At 40.4% G+C, this 18,027-nt stretch overlaps 1 protein-coding gene across 1 annotated transcript in view; it reads right to left on the reverse strand.

Annotated features, from left to right (window-relative positions):
• The window catches only part of NCKAP5 (NCK associated protein 5), a 546,232-nt gene that overhangs the window by 481,222 nt on the left and 46,983 nt on the right, over nucleotides 1-18,027 (reverse strand). Inside the window, exon 2 of the mRNA XM_033163803.1 lies at nucleotides 7,802-7,927. Coding sequence (XP_033019694.1) covers nucleotides 7,802-7,870 — 69 coding nt within the window. The 5' untranslated portion in view covers nucleotides 7,871-7,927. The remainder of the gene's footprint in view (nucleotides 1-7,801; nucleotides 7,928-18,027) is intronic.

Here is an 18,027-nt window from a genome sequence, read left to right on the forward strand (position 1 = left end):
CAATTTTATGTAAATTTCATGTAACTCAAATGGACAACTTAGCCACAGATTTGATGATGTCTCCTTTAATGCCACACACATTACCTGTTCATGCTGTGGACTAGTAGTCATGAGGCAAATACTTGGCAGGGAGGTGGTAGAATTGACAGCCCATCACTAATTTGGGGGTGTAGGGAGGAGCATTTGACTGAGCAGCCAGAGGAGAAACATCCAGACACACAAACATGCCAAGATTATAAATCAAATTTTATTCTGAGGGTGTTCTTAGTTATTGAGATTTTATGGTGTGATAAATAAATGCTTCAAATCCAAGCCTTAAAGGCTGATTCATAAGGGTGATAATATTGACAAAGCAACTCAGGGTAAAGGTTACATAGAACTGCTTAACTTTTAATATACTGTTTTAAATACACAGGTTCAGAGCCTGTTTCTTCACATTACATAATGTATCACACCAGACTGGTCTGACGGTTTGGTTGTTGTCTTAATAAGTTGACCCTGCCTGCTGAGGGGTGGCATCTTCCCCTTCTGAGGTAGACAGGAAATCACACATTCATTTTACCTTGAATATGGTTAAAGGGCACATTCTTTGCCATCTTTCAGGTGGATCACCTTACAGTTTGGAAAACAAGACCTAATTTTTCTTATTACCTTGGCTTGCAAAACTACAAACATGATTGTGCACGGCAGGGCATAACATTAGCTGGAAGCACAGTACTTCTCACAATCCTGTTGTTGTTCAGTCGTTCAGTCATGTCCGACTCTTCGTGACTCCATGGACCAGAGCACGCCAGGCACCCCTATCCTTCACTGCCTCCCGCAGTTTGGCCAAACTCATGCCAGTTGCTTCAAGAACACTGTCCAACCATCTCATCCTCTGTCGTCCCCTTCTCCTTGTGCCCTCCATCTTTCCCAACATCAGGGTCTTTTCCAGGGAGTCTTCTCTTCTCATGAGGTGGCCAAAGTACTGGAGCCTCAACTTCAGGATCTGCCCTTCCAGTGAGCACTCGGGGCTGATTTCTTTAAGGATGGATGTTTGATCTTTTTGCAGTCCATGGGACTCTCAAGAGTCTCCTCCAGCACCATAATTCAAAAGCATCAATCCTTTTTTGGTGTCATTTCTATAAGGTGTTGTAAGTCTTCATAGAATTGGTCAATTTCAGTTTCTTCAGCACCGGTAGTTGGTGCATAAACTTGGATTACTGTGATGTTAAAAGGTCTGCCTTGGATTCGTATCAAGATCATTCTATCATTTTTGAGATTGCATCCCAGTACAGTTTTCGCCACTCTTTTGTTGACTATGAAGGCCACTCCATTTCTTTTACAGGATTCTTGCCCACAGTGGTAGATATGATAGTCATCTGAACTGAATTCACCCATTCCCGTCCATTTTAGTTCACTGATGCCCAGGATGTCAATGTTTATTCTCGACATCTCATTTTTGACCACATCCAGCTTACCAAGGTTCATGGTTCTTACATTCCAGGTTCCTATGCAATATTTTTCTTTACAGCATTGGACTTTCCTTTCGCTTCCAGGCATATCCGCAACTGAGCGACCTTTCGGCTTTGGCCCAGCCGCTTCATCAGCTCTGAATCTACTTGAACTTGTCCTCCGCTCTTCCTCAGTAGCATGTTGGATGCCTTCCGACCTGAGGGGCTCATCTTCCAGCGTCATAACTTTTATGTGCCTGTTGTCTTTGTCCATGGAGTTTTCTTGGCAGGGATACTGGAGTGGCTTGCCAGTTCCTTCTCCAGGTGGATCACATTTAGTCTAAACTCTCCACTATGACCTGTCCATCTTGGATGACCCTGCATGGCATAGCTCATAGCTTCCCTGAGTTATTCAAGCCCCTTCGCCATGACAAGGCAGTGATCCATGAAGGAGCTCACAATCCTAAAGACCACTAATTTGACCCTGTTTTTATTTAACTTTATTTGTTATTGAATTTGTATATTGCCCCTAATCTGAAGATCCCAGGGCGGTTCACAACATAAAACTACAAAATGAGAACACAGAATACATAATAAAACAAAAACAAACCAATAACCCATCCTCCTGCAAATACATTTAAAAGGCCACAGAGTGTTGCCCTGTGCTTTCTGGGCATAGATCCAAGCACTCTTTTTATTTTTGCCCCACCACTTTCCCCAGGAAAGCTGCTCTTTAACAGTGAATCGAACAAACAACAATTCAGGTTTTCTGCAGATTGCTGTTTGCGCCGATTCAGAAGTAAGGAGTGGGCTTTTGCGGGGAAAGCACCAGGGCAAAAAAGAAAAGAAAAGTGCTTGAACAGGAAGTTTAAAGCATGGACCTGTGCCTAGAAATGCAGAGGAAAGATAAGTGTGGATGAGCCCTTAGTTGTGCCCAAAAGCTCTGTTGTTTTCACTAAACAGACAAACTCAGCTACTTCTCTGGAAGCTAGCAAATAGCTATCTGCAGTCCTCTTCAGCATGGAGCAGATCTGGGAATGACTATTGTTCAGGGCAAACACAGCTTGTCCAAAAGGGCTGTTAGTATGGGGATCAGACTTAAGGTAATGATATGATGATGAGCTTGGCACCTCAGATAATACTAGGGTAAATAGATGTAGATTGAATAGTAAAGGGCAGCATAGAACAGGTAGAAGTATAAATGTCCAGGTGTTAGTAAGCACTTTCCTCAGTAGTGGAGATGTTAGGGCCAGACTTGTGCCCTGAAACCTAGACCCCCTTCGATTACCTGTAGATGATGGAACTTGCTGCAGCACCCAGCATGAGCACACCATTTGTTAACTTCTAGAGGCATTGGGCTGCTGAGTGGACAGCACCCTGAAGGACCAAAGTTACAGGTGCACCCACCATCTTCATGCTTCCTAGGGGAAGAATGGCACTGTGCAGTACACCCACCAGCCAGACATCTTTAATTGTTGAAAAGGGAACCCCCTGGCTCCTGCCACCACCTGGTAAGCTAAGGGAGAGCGGAAGAACTAGGACAGCCCCTCGGACCTGGCAGTGCTCCTGTTCACCTGTCAATTCCAGCCTCCCAACCGTGAGCAGCAAATATTACAGGTATCTCACTTGTTAAGACTAATCCGATTGCAAATCACAGTGGTATATGACTAAGCTTTGAAAAGGTGAGAGCACAGGCAATCAGCCTCCTAAGAAACAATTCACTGCACTCTTCTTTTGAAAGTGGAAAGCTGCCCATAAAAAAACCACCCTTTAAAAACTTCTACTTTATAGAGGCTAGCTACTTGTAAAGATGAAACGTTCTCAAGAAGGCTGCTCAGCTAAATGCCATCACAGCTGCAAGTGTCAATCCAAGGCAATTCCCTAGCCAGCTTGGGAATTACTCTCGTAAATAAAGAGCACAGCTTGAAGCACTGACTTTTTCTGATCAAAATGTGTCCTGGAGAAAACTGGACAGTTTTAGGTCAGGCAAAGGCCTCAGTTTCTGGTGGTTCTTTTATTATTTTCACAGGCAGCACTGTACAGAGAGTGTGAAAAAAGCAACAGTTCCTCACAGTAATAATGATTTGGTCTATAATGTGAGTGGGTGGTTTTTTTTTATTCTACTTGGTTACAGAAGGACTTTTTTAAATAAAAAAAAGAGAAGAATGTATTTGAAGAAAGCTTACAATCCTTCCGGGTAGTAGTTTTAATAGCCACAATAGCAGCCCAAATTTTTTGATGCACAATATAGAAAAAAACTGTGATCACCATTTGAACAGCCCTAACATAACATCATTTATGGAAGGGGGTCAGCAGGTTTTTGTTTTGTTCTTGTTTCTATTATGTATTTTGTGTTTTTATCTTGTATTTTTATGCTGTGAACTGCCCTGATATCTATGGATGAAGAGCTGTAGACAAATTGACTTCTTTGAAACTGAAAACACTTAACTGAGTTTTGATAAAATGTCCCACACTGCACATTTAACTTTAAAAATGAATATACAGTAGATTATATATGAGCTGTAAGAACTATACATTATCCTAGCTAATTAATTAATGTGCATTTCCGAATTCTGATTTACAGCACTACAAAGTTGTGATGTGCTTTTGACAGGAGACAGAAAATAGGGATGTATGTATTTACAAGTCATGAAACTATTTTTAACTAGCTGCATTCTGATTTGGGGTCTAGACTCCCCTTCTAAAATAATACTTGGAGCCAGACGTTATGATGTAATGCCTTCTCTGCATTCTGAATACCAGTTTTGTTGTCCTTATTTTAAATACAGTGCCTGCCTCATATATTGAATGCATTGGCAAAAGCTGTTTGTTCAATATAGAAGGGGGTGATATAAAGAATAGCTGGACAGAGAACTTAACATTTATTGACTTAGGGTAACTCTGTACTAGTATGTTAGTTGCAAACATGGTGATTGTGTACAGGAACATAGCATCAACATAGCATCACACCAAGTTGAACCATTGGTCCATCTAGCTCAGTATATACTAGGGGTCAGCATCCTTTTTGGTCCAGTGGGTGCATTTGCCAAGCAGTGAGGCTGTCATGGTCACCATACACACACAGCTTATTCTATCCGCTAAAACAGAAAGCTTGTTTCAAGTCCAATTTCAATGGGGTGAGGAGTGGGGGAGAGGCCTTGTGATCACCAATGAAAACCTATGCAAGCAGATGAGTGGCTGTTGGCATCCTATTAGCAACTGCTGGTCTATATGAAGTGGAAGTGGCTATTCAGAGCTTTAGATAGGATACATTTCCAGTGATGGCAGCGCTGCCAAGTAAAGGGGGCAGGCGAATAGACCTTTTCCCAGCATACTTTTCTTTGCCACATTCTGAATTCCACTGGCATGAACACAGACATTACCTATTATGCACAGATTTAAGTATACATGATCAAACCAGTTTATTTATATACTTAATTATTTAATTATTTGTAGAAGCAGCTTGAAATAAAAGCATTAGAACAGCCTACAGTTGAAAATGAGCCAAAATTTCCAAGTGTCAATTATAAACAGTTTGAAATATGAATGTCTTCCATGCCCGTCTAAAAAGCATCAAAATATGGTCCATGAATACATCCCTAGAGAATGAAGTTCTAAGGTTCCATTAAACATGGGGCCAACACCAAAAAGACCCCATTCTATATAGTACAAGGGTTGTAAACCTGTGTCCCTCCAGATGTTGAACTCCAATTCCCATCAACTCCAGCCATAATAGCCAATGGTCAGGAATGCTGGGAGTTGTAGACCAACAGCATCTGGAAGGCCACAGGTTAATTCTAGTGCCTGCCAAGCTAATATATATTGATGGCAGGCACACAACTCCCTGAACCTATCTTTAGACCCAGACAGGTTTATACAAGTACAAATAGCCTTTCAAACAACTTGGCTACACACTGTTTAGAGCTTTAAAAGTCATCACCAACACTTTAAACTACAGTAGTCCTGAAAACAATGTAGTCACTAGTGCAGCCAGTATCATATTGGTGTTCTATTCTTTGATTGCCCCCACAAGAGTCCAGAATTCACCGCATTCTGTACCAACTGAACAATCCAAAACATATTTTAATGCAGTCCCTTGTGGACCTTATTGCAATAATTTAGTCTGGTTGTAACTAGGCTCCTTTCTCCCAGCCAAGGGATAATTACAACTAAGGTGGGGCAGAAAGCTGACTGGACAATTAGTCCTCACATACCCCATGAGACTAGGATGTTAGGTTGTGGTTGTGGAGTTACTCCCTTTTCTTGTCCAGACTTCTCTGCGTTTTTTTAAGTGCATAACAAGCATATGTTTCAGATTATTTTCCTCCCATTTGGATATGAACCAAGGAGAAAGCATCACCTGTCGCTTTCCTTTTCAAACCCAGATCTAAAGCCACAGAAGCTCTGCTTTATATTATTAGTATATTATGGTAGTAAGCAACCCTAAAAGTTTCCTGCAAGCTACACTACTGTGAGACTCCCACAACTTGCTATGCTGCCGCTGCTGATGAATTACCTTGTTCGGGTTAAAGGGATGTACCTTGATTTATTTTACAAGGCAGAAGGCTCTCCTTTCATCTCTGCAACTGCTCTATTACTGACCCAGAAATACTTTGATTTTCATCTCTACTTTCCATTCTTTCCAGGGTCAGCTGATTTCATCATCCTTAGAAATCTCATACCAGCTTTCTCACATTTGGACTTTTGAAGGATAGTCACTAAATATGTCACTGACCTCCTGAAATGCTGACCCTGGGAACTTAATTTCTTTGAAAATATTGCTGCTCTTCTCTCACTGCTTAGAAGCCCACAAATTCATTATGCTGGAAGTGGAGGCAAGGAAGCAGACTCACCAACATGACTCTGTCCTGAATGCGGCTACTTGGTATTTCTACACCGCCGCCCATTTTTTGGCTTCCTATTATTGCTTAGCCTCTCCATATTTATTTGCAAATGTATCTCATTAGCTTCAACAGAGCTTACTCTGCTGACTAAACACATTCAATGTTATGGCACGAACATTAGCCATTAGACAGATGAGCAAGGAGAGTTTTAGAGCATGCTGTAATTCTCAGGAGTTATCATGATTTGATATTCAACTCCACCTCTGCTTTCTGCTTTCCAAAGAATCTTGCCATGACATGGTTGAAAAAGAATTCTGCATTTCTTTCACCAGCAGTGTTAAATTTAAATCCATAAATTTAAAATGTTTCAAAGAACTGGGTGGGTCCTGATGTGCTTCTCCCCCATCCAAATACTGTTGCAAAGTTGACAGAAACTCCCTAAAATGTGGATGTGTTGACAACTACTGTAGAGGAAGCTCTCACTGTTCAGTGCTTGGCAGAGCTGAGTAATATGGTAATATGGCCATGTGATGTCTTTGTAGAACAATTTTATGGGGGCGTGTACATGCTTGTTGTCTGAAGCATGCCTAAAAAAAGAATGTTTCACACAGATAACAATGGAGTTTCAGTGCTCAACAAATCACTAACTTCTGGTACCAGAGGAATTAGGTACCATGCATTTGCTCTATGTAAGAGAATGTCTACCAAGTGGTAGAGATTCAGTAGAGTGGCATCCAGGCACAGGTCCATGAATTGCATTTGTCACTTCTTAGGAGTACACTTTAAAAATGTAATGTGTGGAGTGACCCCAAGTCCTTTATTAGGGGAGAACAAGACCAACCAAGAAAACACATCTAAGTCGCTTATCGAGAGACAGCAATGTTTTAGGTTCAATCTTTGTTCACAGCAGCCAAAATGAACACTGACATTAACAGGGCCATTTCAAACCAACGTTTGCCATCAAGGGTGCTCTCAGTAGTAGGTTACAGCCAACCCTGGTTTGCAGTGATGCCTGTATGATCATGTGCACTCATCATACTGACATTGTTTTTTATGTATACTTTAAAAGCACTGTACAAATGGCTATAGAACACAGGCACAGAAATATATATCTTTGTTTTCTGAACATTATTTAACCACGTAAGATTTATTGAAGCAATGTTCTTTGATTAAACCACTTTGGGTTTTGAGCTTGACACAACTTTATCAATGACACCCCTATACCAGGGCATCCCAGATCCACTAAACTCCACAGGACAAGGCATCATTTTTCTTCTGAGATTCTGATCTAGACGAACAAGGTGTCATGTTCCTATCAACAGTTGCATTTTGGCTGAGCTATAATAGTCCTTTAACATTTACTTACATTTGGCTATTTAGAACAAAACTCTCTTGCAATTTTGACAATACAAGGTCTTCAACAAGTCTTCAAGGATGTCTGCTACAAAGGGTCACGGCAATGAAAGACCCAAGCACCCATTGCCAAAAAGATATCCAAAACTATAGATATGCTTTTGTACTCACCATGAGAGTACTGTCCAAAGAAAATCTTTTGCTAAATTCCTTTTTCACTAGATGCTGCTTTTTGTCCATGGCTGAATATCCTTTATTGTTTATTCTCTTAGAAATGCCAGGTTGTTGCTGCTTTCACTGTGATGGAAAAATAAATACAAATTAATTGCTGTAACCCACCCAAGTACCTTAGGGTGAAAGATGGGTAATAAATTAAAATAAAAACACTGCTTAGTTGATTCAATGAAACATACACCAATTGCATTAATGAAGTTAGTTTGGAATCCCACCCCACCCCCTACACTTTTGATTTAATTTCTTTGCGTCTTGAAAATACTACAGAATACATCCAGATCACAACTAAGGTGTGCTTGGATTTTTATTTTTATTTTAAGGAAAACTGGCAAATCACCAGCAGGTGAGGGTTTTAAAATTTGCATGGTTGCTATGTGCTTGCTTAGAACTGATTCAAGAGACAGAAGTTGAAGTGGGGTTGGTCTGAAAGGCTGCAAATCAGTTGTAGAGCATCTGATTTGCACACAGGAGGTCCCAGACTCAATCTTTGGCATCTCTAGGTAGAACTAGGAATGTCCCCTGTCAGAAAGCCTGCAATGCTGCAAGTCGGTATTTAATTCAATAGTGAACAAGATGGACCAATTGTCAAAGTTGATATAAGGCAGCTCCCTATGTTCCTGTGACCCTGTTATTTTACCACAGGCATAGGCAAACTCGGGCCTCCAGATGTTTTGAGACTACAATTCCCCCCATCCCTAGCTAACAGGACCAGTGGTCAGGGATGATGGGAATTGTAGTCCCAAAACACCTGGCCGAGTTTGCCTATGCCTGTTTTACCACATGTCAATAACAAGCAGCTCTTCATCAGAGAACCTATAAACTGCTCATACATTTGCTAAGGTAACTGCTCTTTGCAACCAAATTCTCACATAAGCAGGCTACTCACATGAGCAGTGCTCCATTAGAGAATCCTGGATGGCTGCAACCCAACCTTGGAAATGAGAGCCCCATTCAATTGTCCAATGAACATGCATCGGGGCATGGCATTATTGCAAATGGCAATGAGTTGTAGCCAACAAAGTCATTCCATTTGTGCAAGGATTTGTACTGGGTCCAAATATTAGCTAAATCTAAGAATTTAGGAGGATCTGCCCTCCCCGAAAAAACTCATAACAATATTTACAGAATTGGCTGAACAGAGCCCAAATACATGCAGTCTGTTCAGGCATTCACAAATGGAGATAGCATGCAGGTGGAACTTGTTACCAAAGTATCATGTCCTCACAGTGAACACATTTCTGAACAACTGAACAGAGTGTCCTGTAACTGAAAATCCTTGGTTGCAATAGCTAGTCTGAAAACTTGCATGTATTCTGGCTCTTGCATGTATTCTGGCTCTGATGTTATATGAATACTCCAAGTGCACAACCAATTAAAAAGCATATAGCCTATTTTTATTTATCTATTGCATTTATACCCCGCCTTTTCTTCGAGAAGCTCAAGATGGCATACATGGTTCTCCCACTCCTTATTTAATCCCCACAACAAGCTTGTGAGGTAGGTTAGGCTGAAAGGCTGTGATTGGTCTAAGGTCACCCAGTGAGTTTCATGGCCAAGTGGGGATTTGTACCTTGTTCTCCCAGGTCCTAGTCCAACACTCTAACCACTACACCACACACAGTGGCAGAGGAAGCCGCTCAGGTGCCTGGTGCAGCGCGCCCAGGGGCGGGGCGAGCCGCCCATAGGAGCAGAGCGAGCTGCCCATAGGGGTGGGGCATACCGAGGGGCCTCCAGAGTCTGCCTGCCTCCTCCCCCCACTCAGCTGCCCTACAGCTGGGGGGGAGGCAGCAGGCGGACCATTTGGGCAGCACAGAGCCTGCACGCACCCAAACTCAGGTGCATTGCAAACCCCACAGTGAGTGCCGCCTGACATTTTGTCACCCCCCTCAGTGGTGACACCCGGGACAGACCGCACTCACTGCCCCCCCTTCCTCCGCCCCTGACCACACATACCAGTTCAAGTAAATATATGTATCCCTTCAGTGTGCAAAGTAAGTCTTATGAGCTTTCCAAGTGTTTGAGATGTGAAATACAACACTAGAAAGTAGGATGCCCAGAAAGTTTTTGGGCCAAAAGAGGTTTCTCAAGTGGCTTAAGCAGAGACAGTTAATATGTGCCATAGTTAAATTGATAGTTTTGTAGCATGACTCTGTCTATTACTAACACAACTAAATGCCAATCCTGTGTGATTATACTTTATTCTTGTTAGGAAAAAACAGAGAGAGAGAGGGAGAGATATCTTTTCTGTTTGACATGAAAAATCACACTGAGTATAGTAATTATTTCTAAATGGCACTAGAATAGACCATCAAATTAAATATTACAACATTTCAATCACCACATGAAGCTGGATTAAAAAGGGGTAAAAGGTGCTATTTATCAACTCCCCAGCCTATTCAGTTCTTTGGAAACTATCCAGGATAGCACACACTGGCACATATTGTTATACAGCAGCCCTGCTTATGAAGGAAGCACAGCACTACCTCAGTTTTTGAATGTAATCCGTTCTGGAAGACCGTTTGTATTCTGAAACATTTGAAAACCGAGGAGCAAAGGACAGTCTGCAAATTTAATTGAGAAAATTGGGAAACACTCGGCAGAAGCCGTTTGACTTCTGAGGTGCATTTGAAAATGAAAGCATTTACTTCCAGGTTTTCGGCGTTCGAAAACCAGAACATTAGTCTTCCAAGGCATTCGAAAACCGAGATACAAATGTACTTCAGAAAAATGTGTGTGTTTGTGTGATCTTTTTCATTTCTTCAAAAAATAAAAACAAACCAGAGTCAATGCAACTAATATTCCAGGATATTGCAAGACTCAAGAACCTTTGCAAGACAACATGAAATACAATTCTCAATACATTATGCTTCTCAGTTCAGACTGCAGGAGCAGCATGGTGCAGCTCAAAATCTATTCACCAAGGTTGCTTTAGTAGAATATATCACTTAATCTATCATTTAATAAATATCTTTTAATATCACTTGCTCATCTTTCTCCTCAACAAGTGAGTATCCAACTAATGTTGATTTATGGCTGTGTGTGTATGTGTTTGTTTTATGTACAATTTTATTTGTACACTACTAGGATATCTCTTTGATCAAGTAGTTTAAAAACTATTCTAAATAAATAACATAAATAATGGAATTTATTTAAAATTTCATATCAGGTTGTTAATAATAGTTATATTAGAATTCCCACTCTCCACTGATAGTTGGCCTAAATTAAACGTATCTATAATTACAGTTATTAATCCTGGTTGAATAAGAGATATAGTTATTAGCCAAACAGGTAATATTTATTTATTTATTGACTTACTTCTAAAATGTATAATATGCCACTCCCATGGTCAATAATTAACTTAGTACAATGATTACATGAAAAATTATGAAAGCTACATCTATAGTTAAAACCTTTATAGGTACATGGCCTACATTATACCACAGCCTAAAGGATGGTAATTGCTTTTAATATTTTGCTACATAGATATCTTGTGCATTCTCTTTTCCTCTGTCATTCTCCCTTAAAAATGAAAAGAAAATTATGCTGGTACCACTAGTGCAATGTACTGTGAGCTGGAGTTTGATCCATGCTGTGGTAACTTTCAGACTGGTTTAATGTAAAATGTTTTATGTGGGAATGCTCTCAAAGATGATGTAGAAACGTCAACTGGCCCAAAATGCAGATTGCTGGCTAAGTTCATTTCTGGGCCCAATTCAAGGTGTTTAAAACCCTAATGACTTGGGTCCCAGATATCTGAAAGACCATCTCCTTTTGATATGATGTTGGGCACTGCATTGAGAAGCTAAAATAGCATCTGTCTGCTGCCACTGACAGTCCAGAGCAGAGGGACATTGACCTTCTGTTTTAAAGTCCCACCCCAGGACCCCTAGGACCAGGAAAACTACTGGTAGGGCCAAGAAAGGGTGCAAGTGACTGGCAATAGTGGGCAGTTGCAATGGTAGGTGAGAACACTGAGCTGTGAACCAGTGATGTAGATGGCGATGGCTGGCTCCATCGGAGTCTGAATGTCCCTTGTCCCTTCCGCTGTTTTGGTGCTGCAGCCCAGTGCTGTGAATACCCTCTTCTACCACAGCGGTTTATTGCATAATAAACTATTTTTTGACACAACAAAATATCACAGTGTAATATCATAGTGTACACAGGACCAGGAAGGAACGCTCATTGTAAACCAACATTGCTGATTTATATCCCCCACCTTCCTATCTGTCAGAGTAACATATTTCTATCCCATAACAGTTTCTTATCCTTCCAAATGCTCCAATGCTCCAAAATATTATCACAATATGTAGCCATCCTACCTCTGTAAAGCATGAGAACATCCTGCACTGGGAATAGAATCAGGTCAGTCCAAGAGTTATGTTAACACCCACACCCTTTTACCCTCCCTTCTCTGGTATGCAGCAAGCTGAGCTTATTTAAATGCTAAAAACAACAAAAATAAGAAGTCAATAATTCTTGTTAAGAATTTTTGGCTGCTTCTGACAGCCAGGTGAAGAGGAAACCAGAAAACGTGCAGTGGCATCTACATTATGTACAGCCTGAAATTAAAAGGAAATAAGTTTTCTCTTAGCCAAAACCTTCCAAAAGCAACAGTGCTGTGGTAGAATTGAGGTATAGGCTAATGACTTATGACAAGTCAGACAAGCAGTCTCTCTAGCTGAGAGGTGGCACCTGTTTCTATGTCACAGCCCCCACTATTTCTATCCGGTCCACTCCAAGCGCGAGGGGGAGCTTTAAGCAGAGCAAGTGACGCAGTAGGTTTCTGATGGATGGGAGCTTTGAAGTGAGGACTTGGATTGTGAAGACTGTACTGTACTGTGGTTGGTTTGGAGGTGTACAAGGCAATATTGGTTCTTTCAAACAGCCAGAGGCTTTTGTTTTCCCCAACAGCTGATTTCACGCATTTTGTTTTTGCAAAAATCCCTATTTATACATGGCCTGGCCTGCCTTTAGAACACGCCTGAGATTTTTGCCAGTGCAAAATCGGCACCTTAAGCACTTTTTAGTGGAAAGGTGGGGCAAAGATGTTTGAACAAACACAGCTGAAATACAGTTTTAAGGGGCAATTGAGCTTGGCAATGGCAGACTGGAGAAATCCAGCCTGTGAGTCAGACATTTTCTCATGTTGATGCCATCATTCAAAAAAGCAGAACAACGAAAGTCAGATTAAAAACTCAAGTGCAAAGAACCAAATCTAAACAATGCTTAAGCAAGATCTTAAAAAGAAAAGACACACACACACAAAAAGGGCATACTCCCTCCCCTCAAAGCACATACTGCTGGCTCTTTATGAGTCATCACCAGTGGCCTGAGGTAACTCCTTTCCTGAGGTGACTTAAAACCATTATTGACCTGAAAGGACTTTACATTTTATATCATTTGTTTCTTTTAGTGTTTTTAAATTATAAGCCACCATGGGTGCATTGGCAAAAAGTCAGTATATAAACATAATAAATACATAAACAAGTGGAGGGAAGGAAGAGCTAGCATGACTTCAAGGAGGAAGGAATTCTATAGTTTGAAGACTGATTGAAAAGCACCTGCTTCTTGTCAATGGCAAATTCAATGATGGAATACAGAGTACTGTAATACCAAGACAGGAAGGGGGATCATAAAGAAGTAGGCACCCCCCCAAAAAAAAAATACCCTGGACCCTAACCTTATCAGACCTTAAAGTCAATACAAGAACCTTGAATTGAGCCTACAGATGTATTAGTAACCAGTGAAACCATTTTAGAGCAAGTGCAATATGTTCATGGAAACTTATTGCCTTTAAACAAATGGACAGTTTCTGAGCAGCTTTTCAAGGCACCAAATAAACCACCTAGACTAGAGAAACAACCTGCCCTCCACACTAAGTTTCCGGACCTCTTCCCAGTTCTCATTTATATTCCATGTGAGATATCAGACCTAATGAGATGGACAACTCTCCTATTGTTCTCAGAAGCTGGACAGTAATTTGCCTTGTCCTCAAAAGCAGAACCTTCTGAGGCATCACACCACCTCACCTCAGTATCAAGAGTCTTCATAAGAACGACTCAATTCAGAGGTCTAAGGACAAATGTTTCATAGGCTGATCAGGAAACTTGGACAATCAGCAGTTGTTTCCTTCTCTGAGTCCATAGCAATTGATTTTCAAATAAATTTATTATTAATTAATTAATTAATTAATTCATATGTGGAACTCTCTGGAATACTATATTAGTTTCAAATCATTATTAGCCTGTCATATAAAAAAACCCACCCAGAATCTTACATGAGAATTAGAAGTCTAGTTCTATGATATCTCGTGTAGTGTAAAAATAATTTTAATGAATGATAATAAAATGTAGAATTGACTATTACACTATCTAGGAGATAACAGCTACTAGACAATATATCTGAAGATTTGCTGCTCACTACCTTAATCAGTAGTTTGAAAGGCCAACAATATTCACTTAAGAGGAAATGTTCTAGATTGATGTGAAAAGTTGGTACATAGTTATCTGCATTGGCGATGAAAATTGATTATGTTTATATCATCTCTCGGTTTCTCTGTAAGAAACATGATTCATCTGATGGCATTTTCTATTCTTGTTAGAGTATTTCTTGCTAACAAGGCTATGAACATTGAACAGACACAGCAAAACCAAAGGTGGTAACCTTTTCAACATTTCATACTTTGATTGGCTGTCTGTTTTTATCATGAGGTTTTTTTGGGGGGGCATGCTCTAGGGGAAGAGCAAACAGCCTGTAAATTATACCAAAGATGACCGAAAAGGTCAAAGGAGTACATTTGCTATTCATTCACTTGTGTGAAACAGTTGAGGAATTCAGGTTGCAAAACTAAATGCTTGGAACAGAGTTCAGAACAAATATGAGCTGGGAAAGTGAGGATGCATTTAGAGACAGTGACAGATGAATTCAGGAATGGGGATGCTACTACTAGAAAAACTAACCAGTAAGCTGAAACTGACACGGAGACAAACAGAAGAAGACGACTTCACCCCGGTATGGTTCCCCTTCATCACACACGCAGCCCAAAAAGACAATGACAAAAATCTACCAACAGCATACAAATCAATATGGCTGACTTGATCAAAAACACTCACCCACCCCACTCACACAGGAAACCAAAGACCACCACAGCCAACCACAAATGAACAACCACACCCTACGCCAACCCCGACCTCTCTCACCACCAAAGGAACTCAAGCAAACAACAAAGAACCTGCACAAACAATGCTGACACCAAACCCTACATATATTAAGTAAAGTAGAAAAATCGCCACCCACCCCACCCATCTCTCCATTCCGCCCAACCTTTCTCCCCCTTTCTCTTCCCAATGTCTCAACAAACGAAACTGATGTGTAAAAACGTTACATGAAAAAATACGAGAGAGACATTGCATATACCTTTGTAAAACAAGGAAATCCTTAATAAAAATATTTTTTTAAAAATAAGGAATGGGGATGCTACACAGCATTCTCCTTATGACACCGATCATCCACGTGTCACTGTAGAGCTGTGCTCAGTTCTTCAAATCAATGGATTGGAACCAGATTTGCCCTTTCACATAGCTTTTTTTCAGTTGGAACTCACTGGAACTCAGTTCTGGCACCTCTCAGGTAGGTGCCATTGCCATAATAAGAGAACAAGGGAGGCATTAATGGAGAGTTTTGGCACCTCTTTTTCTAGAAAAATAACATTGCCCTTCCATGAATACATGGGCTCCTTCTCTTTGCAGATAGGACTTTCAGATTCAGTGGAGGGAGCCCACTGCAGGAAGGGAGATGATGATCTTCACCAATTCCCCCTTTCCCTTTCAGCTTTCTGCATCATCTTCCCCATTTCAGAGAATCCCCCTTATCAATGAACAGGTTTTCAGGGGGCAAGGGGTTGAAGAAGAAATGGCAAAACTTGTCTTCCTTCAGCAGGACCATCCTTGACCAGAACTCTGTTGACAACAAATCCAGATCCAACCCTGTGGCTGTAAACCAAAATCAGCAGTGGCCGAGATTTTAAACTACAGGACCTAATTGTTAATATTGAATTAATTCAATGTGGCCTGTGTATTCATTTTTCCACCTATCACTCCAGCAAATCAAGTTATGTTAGAAGGCTATCAGTTTTGTTTGACTGCATTGTATCAACAGTAATCATTACACACTTGGGTATACAAAAAAGAGAGCCACTCCCCCCTCCCCGAGTATGTGTTGAGTTGTCCAGAACATTCTCTCCCAATGTTGTAAAAGAAAATTATTTCCCATTACAGACAGAGGTAAAATAAGAACAGTTTGAAAATCAAAGGTACTTAAAGCTGTCCACAGTAAAGGCAGCTCAGAGATAGATAGAGATATAGATAGATAGATAGATAGATAGATAGATAGATAGATAGATAGATAGATAGTCCCCAGATTTCACTAACATGGGATCTGAGCAAACTATAAATGTCAAGACTTGAGCAAAATAACAACTAGATGACAATCATGGATTTGTTCATTGCACTTGGTATCTATAACAACTTACATGTGAAAACAAAAATAAATAAATAAATAAATAATCCTTCCAGTAGCACCTTAGAGACCAACAAAGTTTGTTCTTGGTATAAGCTTTCGCGTGCATGCACACTTCTTCAGATACACTGAAACAGAAGTCGCCAGACCCTTATATATAGTGAGAGGGTGGGGAGGGGTATTACTCAGAAGGGTGGTGGGAATGGGTGATTGGCTGATAGGTGTGGAAAACCTGTTGACGACTGTTAACGACTGCAATTGGTTTTACAGGAAAAAGCAAGGGGTGATATGGCTAAAGATAGCTTTGTCATGTATAATGAGATAAGAATCCAATGTCTTTGTTCAGACCAGGTCTCTCCATGGTTTTAAGTTTGGTAATTAGTTGCAATTCAGCAACTTCTCTTTCCAGTCTATTTTTGAAATTCCTTTGTAGTAAGACAGCTACTTTGAGATCTTGTATAGAATGTCCTGGGAGACTGAAGTGTTTTCCTACTGGTTTCTCTGTCTTGTGATTCCTGATATCAGATTTATGTCCACTTATCCTTTGGCACAGGGTTTGGCCTGTATGTCCAATAACTTACACGTGGGTTTTCCTCAGAGTGTTTTCCATTGTATCCACTTGCCAGGACCAAGTTACAAGCCTAAATGAATGTCAATTACACATGTCTCAAACACATTCAATTTCCTGTATGGTATAATCATTACATTTCATGAAAAAGCAAAAATGTTTGAATCATCCACACATTAAATTTATGTGTAAAAGTCAGCAAGGGTTTTTAACCTATGTACAACTACAGACACACATGCATACAGGTTAATTGCACTTTATTTCCAGTAACTCTTCTATGAATTCACATCTAATGTCCACCACTTACACCACAAAACATTCTAGAGATTGGCTCTTAAATGGATTCTATCTGGGAAATTGCAGGGGAAGCAGTGTTTTCTAGCTTGGAGCATATTTTAAATGTTGTGCTGAAAGCTGAACCAGGTGGCACAGTAGCACAATAGTATTCAATCGACATATAATACACTTCCATGTATTCCAAGTAGTCTGTACCAATAATGACCACAAGTATTTGGAAAACAGCCATAACAGTAGCCTTATAAGCAAAGTCTGACAAAGTTGGATGTAATGAATTTAAACAATGAAGAAAGGCCTTTGGGAGGGAGAGGGAAAATAACCAATATATATATATATTTTTGAAGGATGTAAACCATTGCCAAAAAGCTTTAGGAGATTATTGCAATGATGTGAAATAGAGACTGATTAGGATACGCTCTCTACAATGAAATCTAATATAAAATGTGATGCCATATATCCAGGGAAAAGGTAGAAGACTTGTGATATTAAACAGTACAGTGGGTAAAGTACTATAAAATACACTACAGGGAGCAATGTATCAAAGGCAGCAATGGAATAATAGGTTTTCTTTCCCCTTAATCTCTTCTGGTTTTCTTTTTTCTGCATTGATGTGTCTGGCCCAAATTATACAGATACTAGGTTGAGAGGTTTGCTTTGGAAAAATATAAATAACAGTAATGCCTCATTTCCCCAGAGGCAGTCAGCTGCTAGCTCACAGGGAGGGGTTTGCTTTACTTTTTGCAAAGAGGTACTGGCAATTGCAGATGGATTCTCACCATCT

This window comes from Lacerta agilis, chromosome 1 (genome assembly GCF_009819535.1).
Source record: "Lacerta agilis isolate rLacAgi1 chromosome 1, rLacAgi1.pri, whole genome shotgun sequence".
Lineage (NCBI taxonomy): Eukaryota > Metazoa > Chordata > Lepidosauria > Squamata > Lacertidae > Lacerta > Lacerta agilis.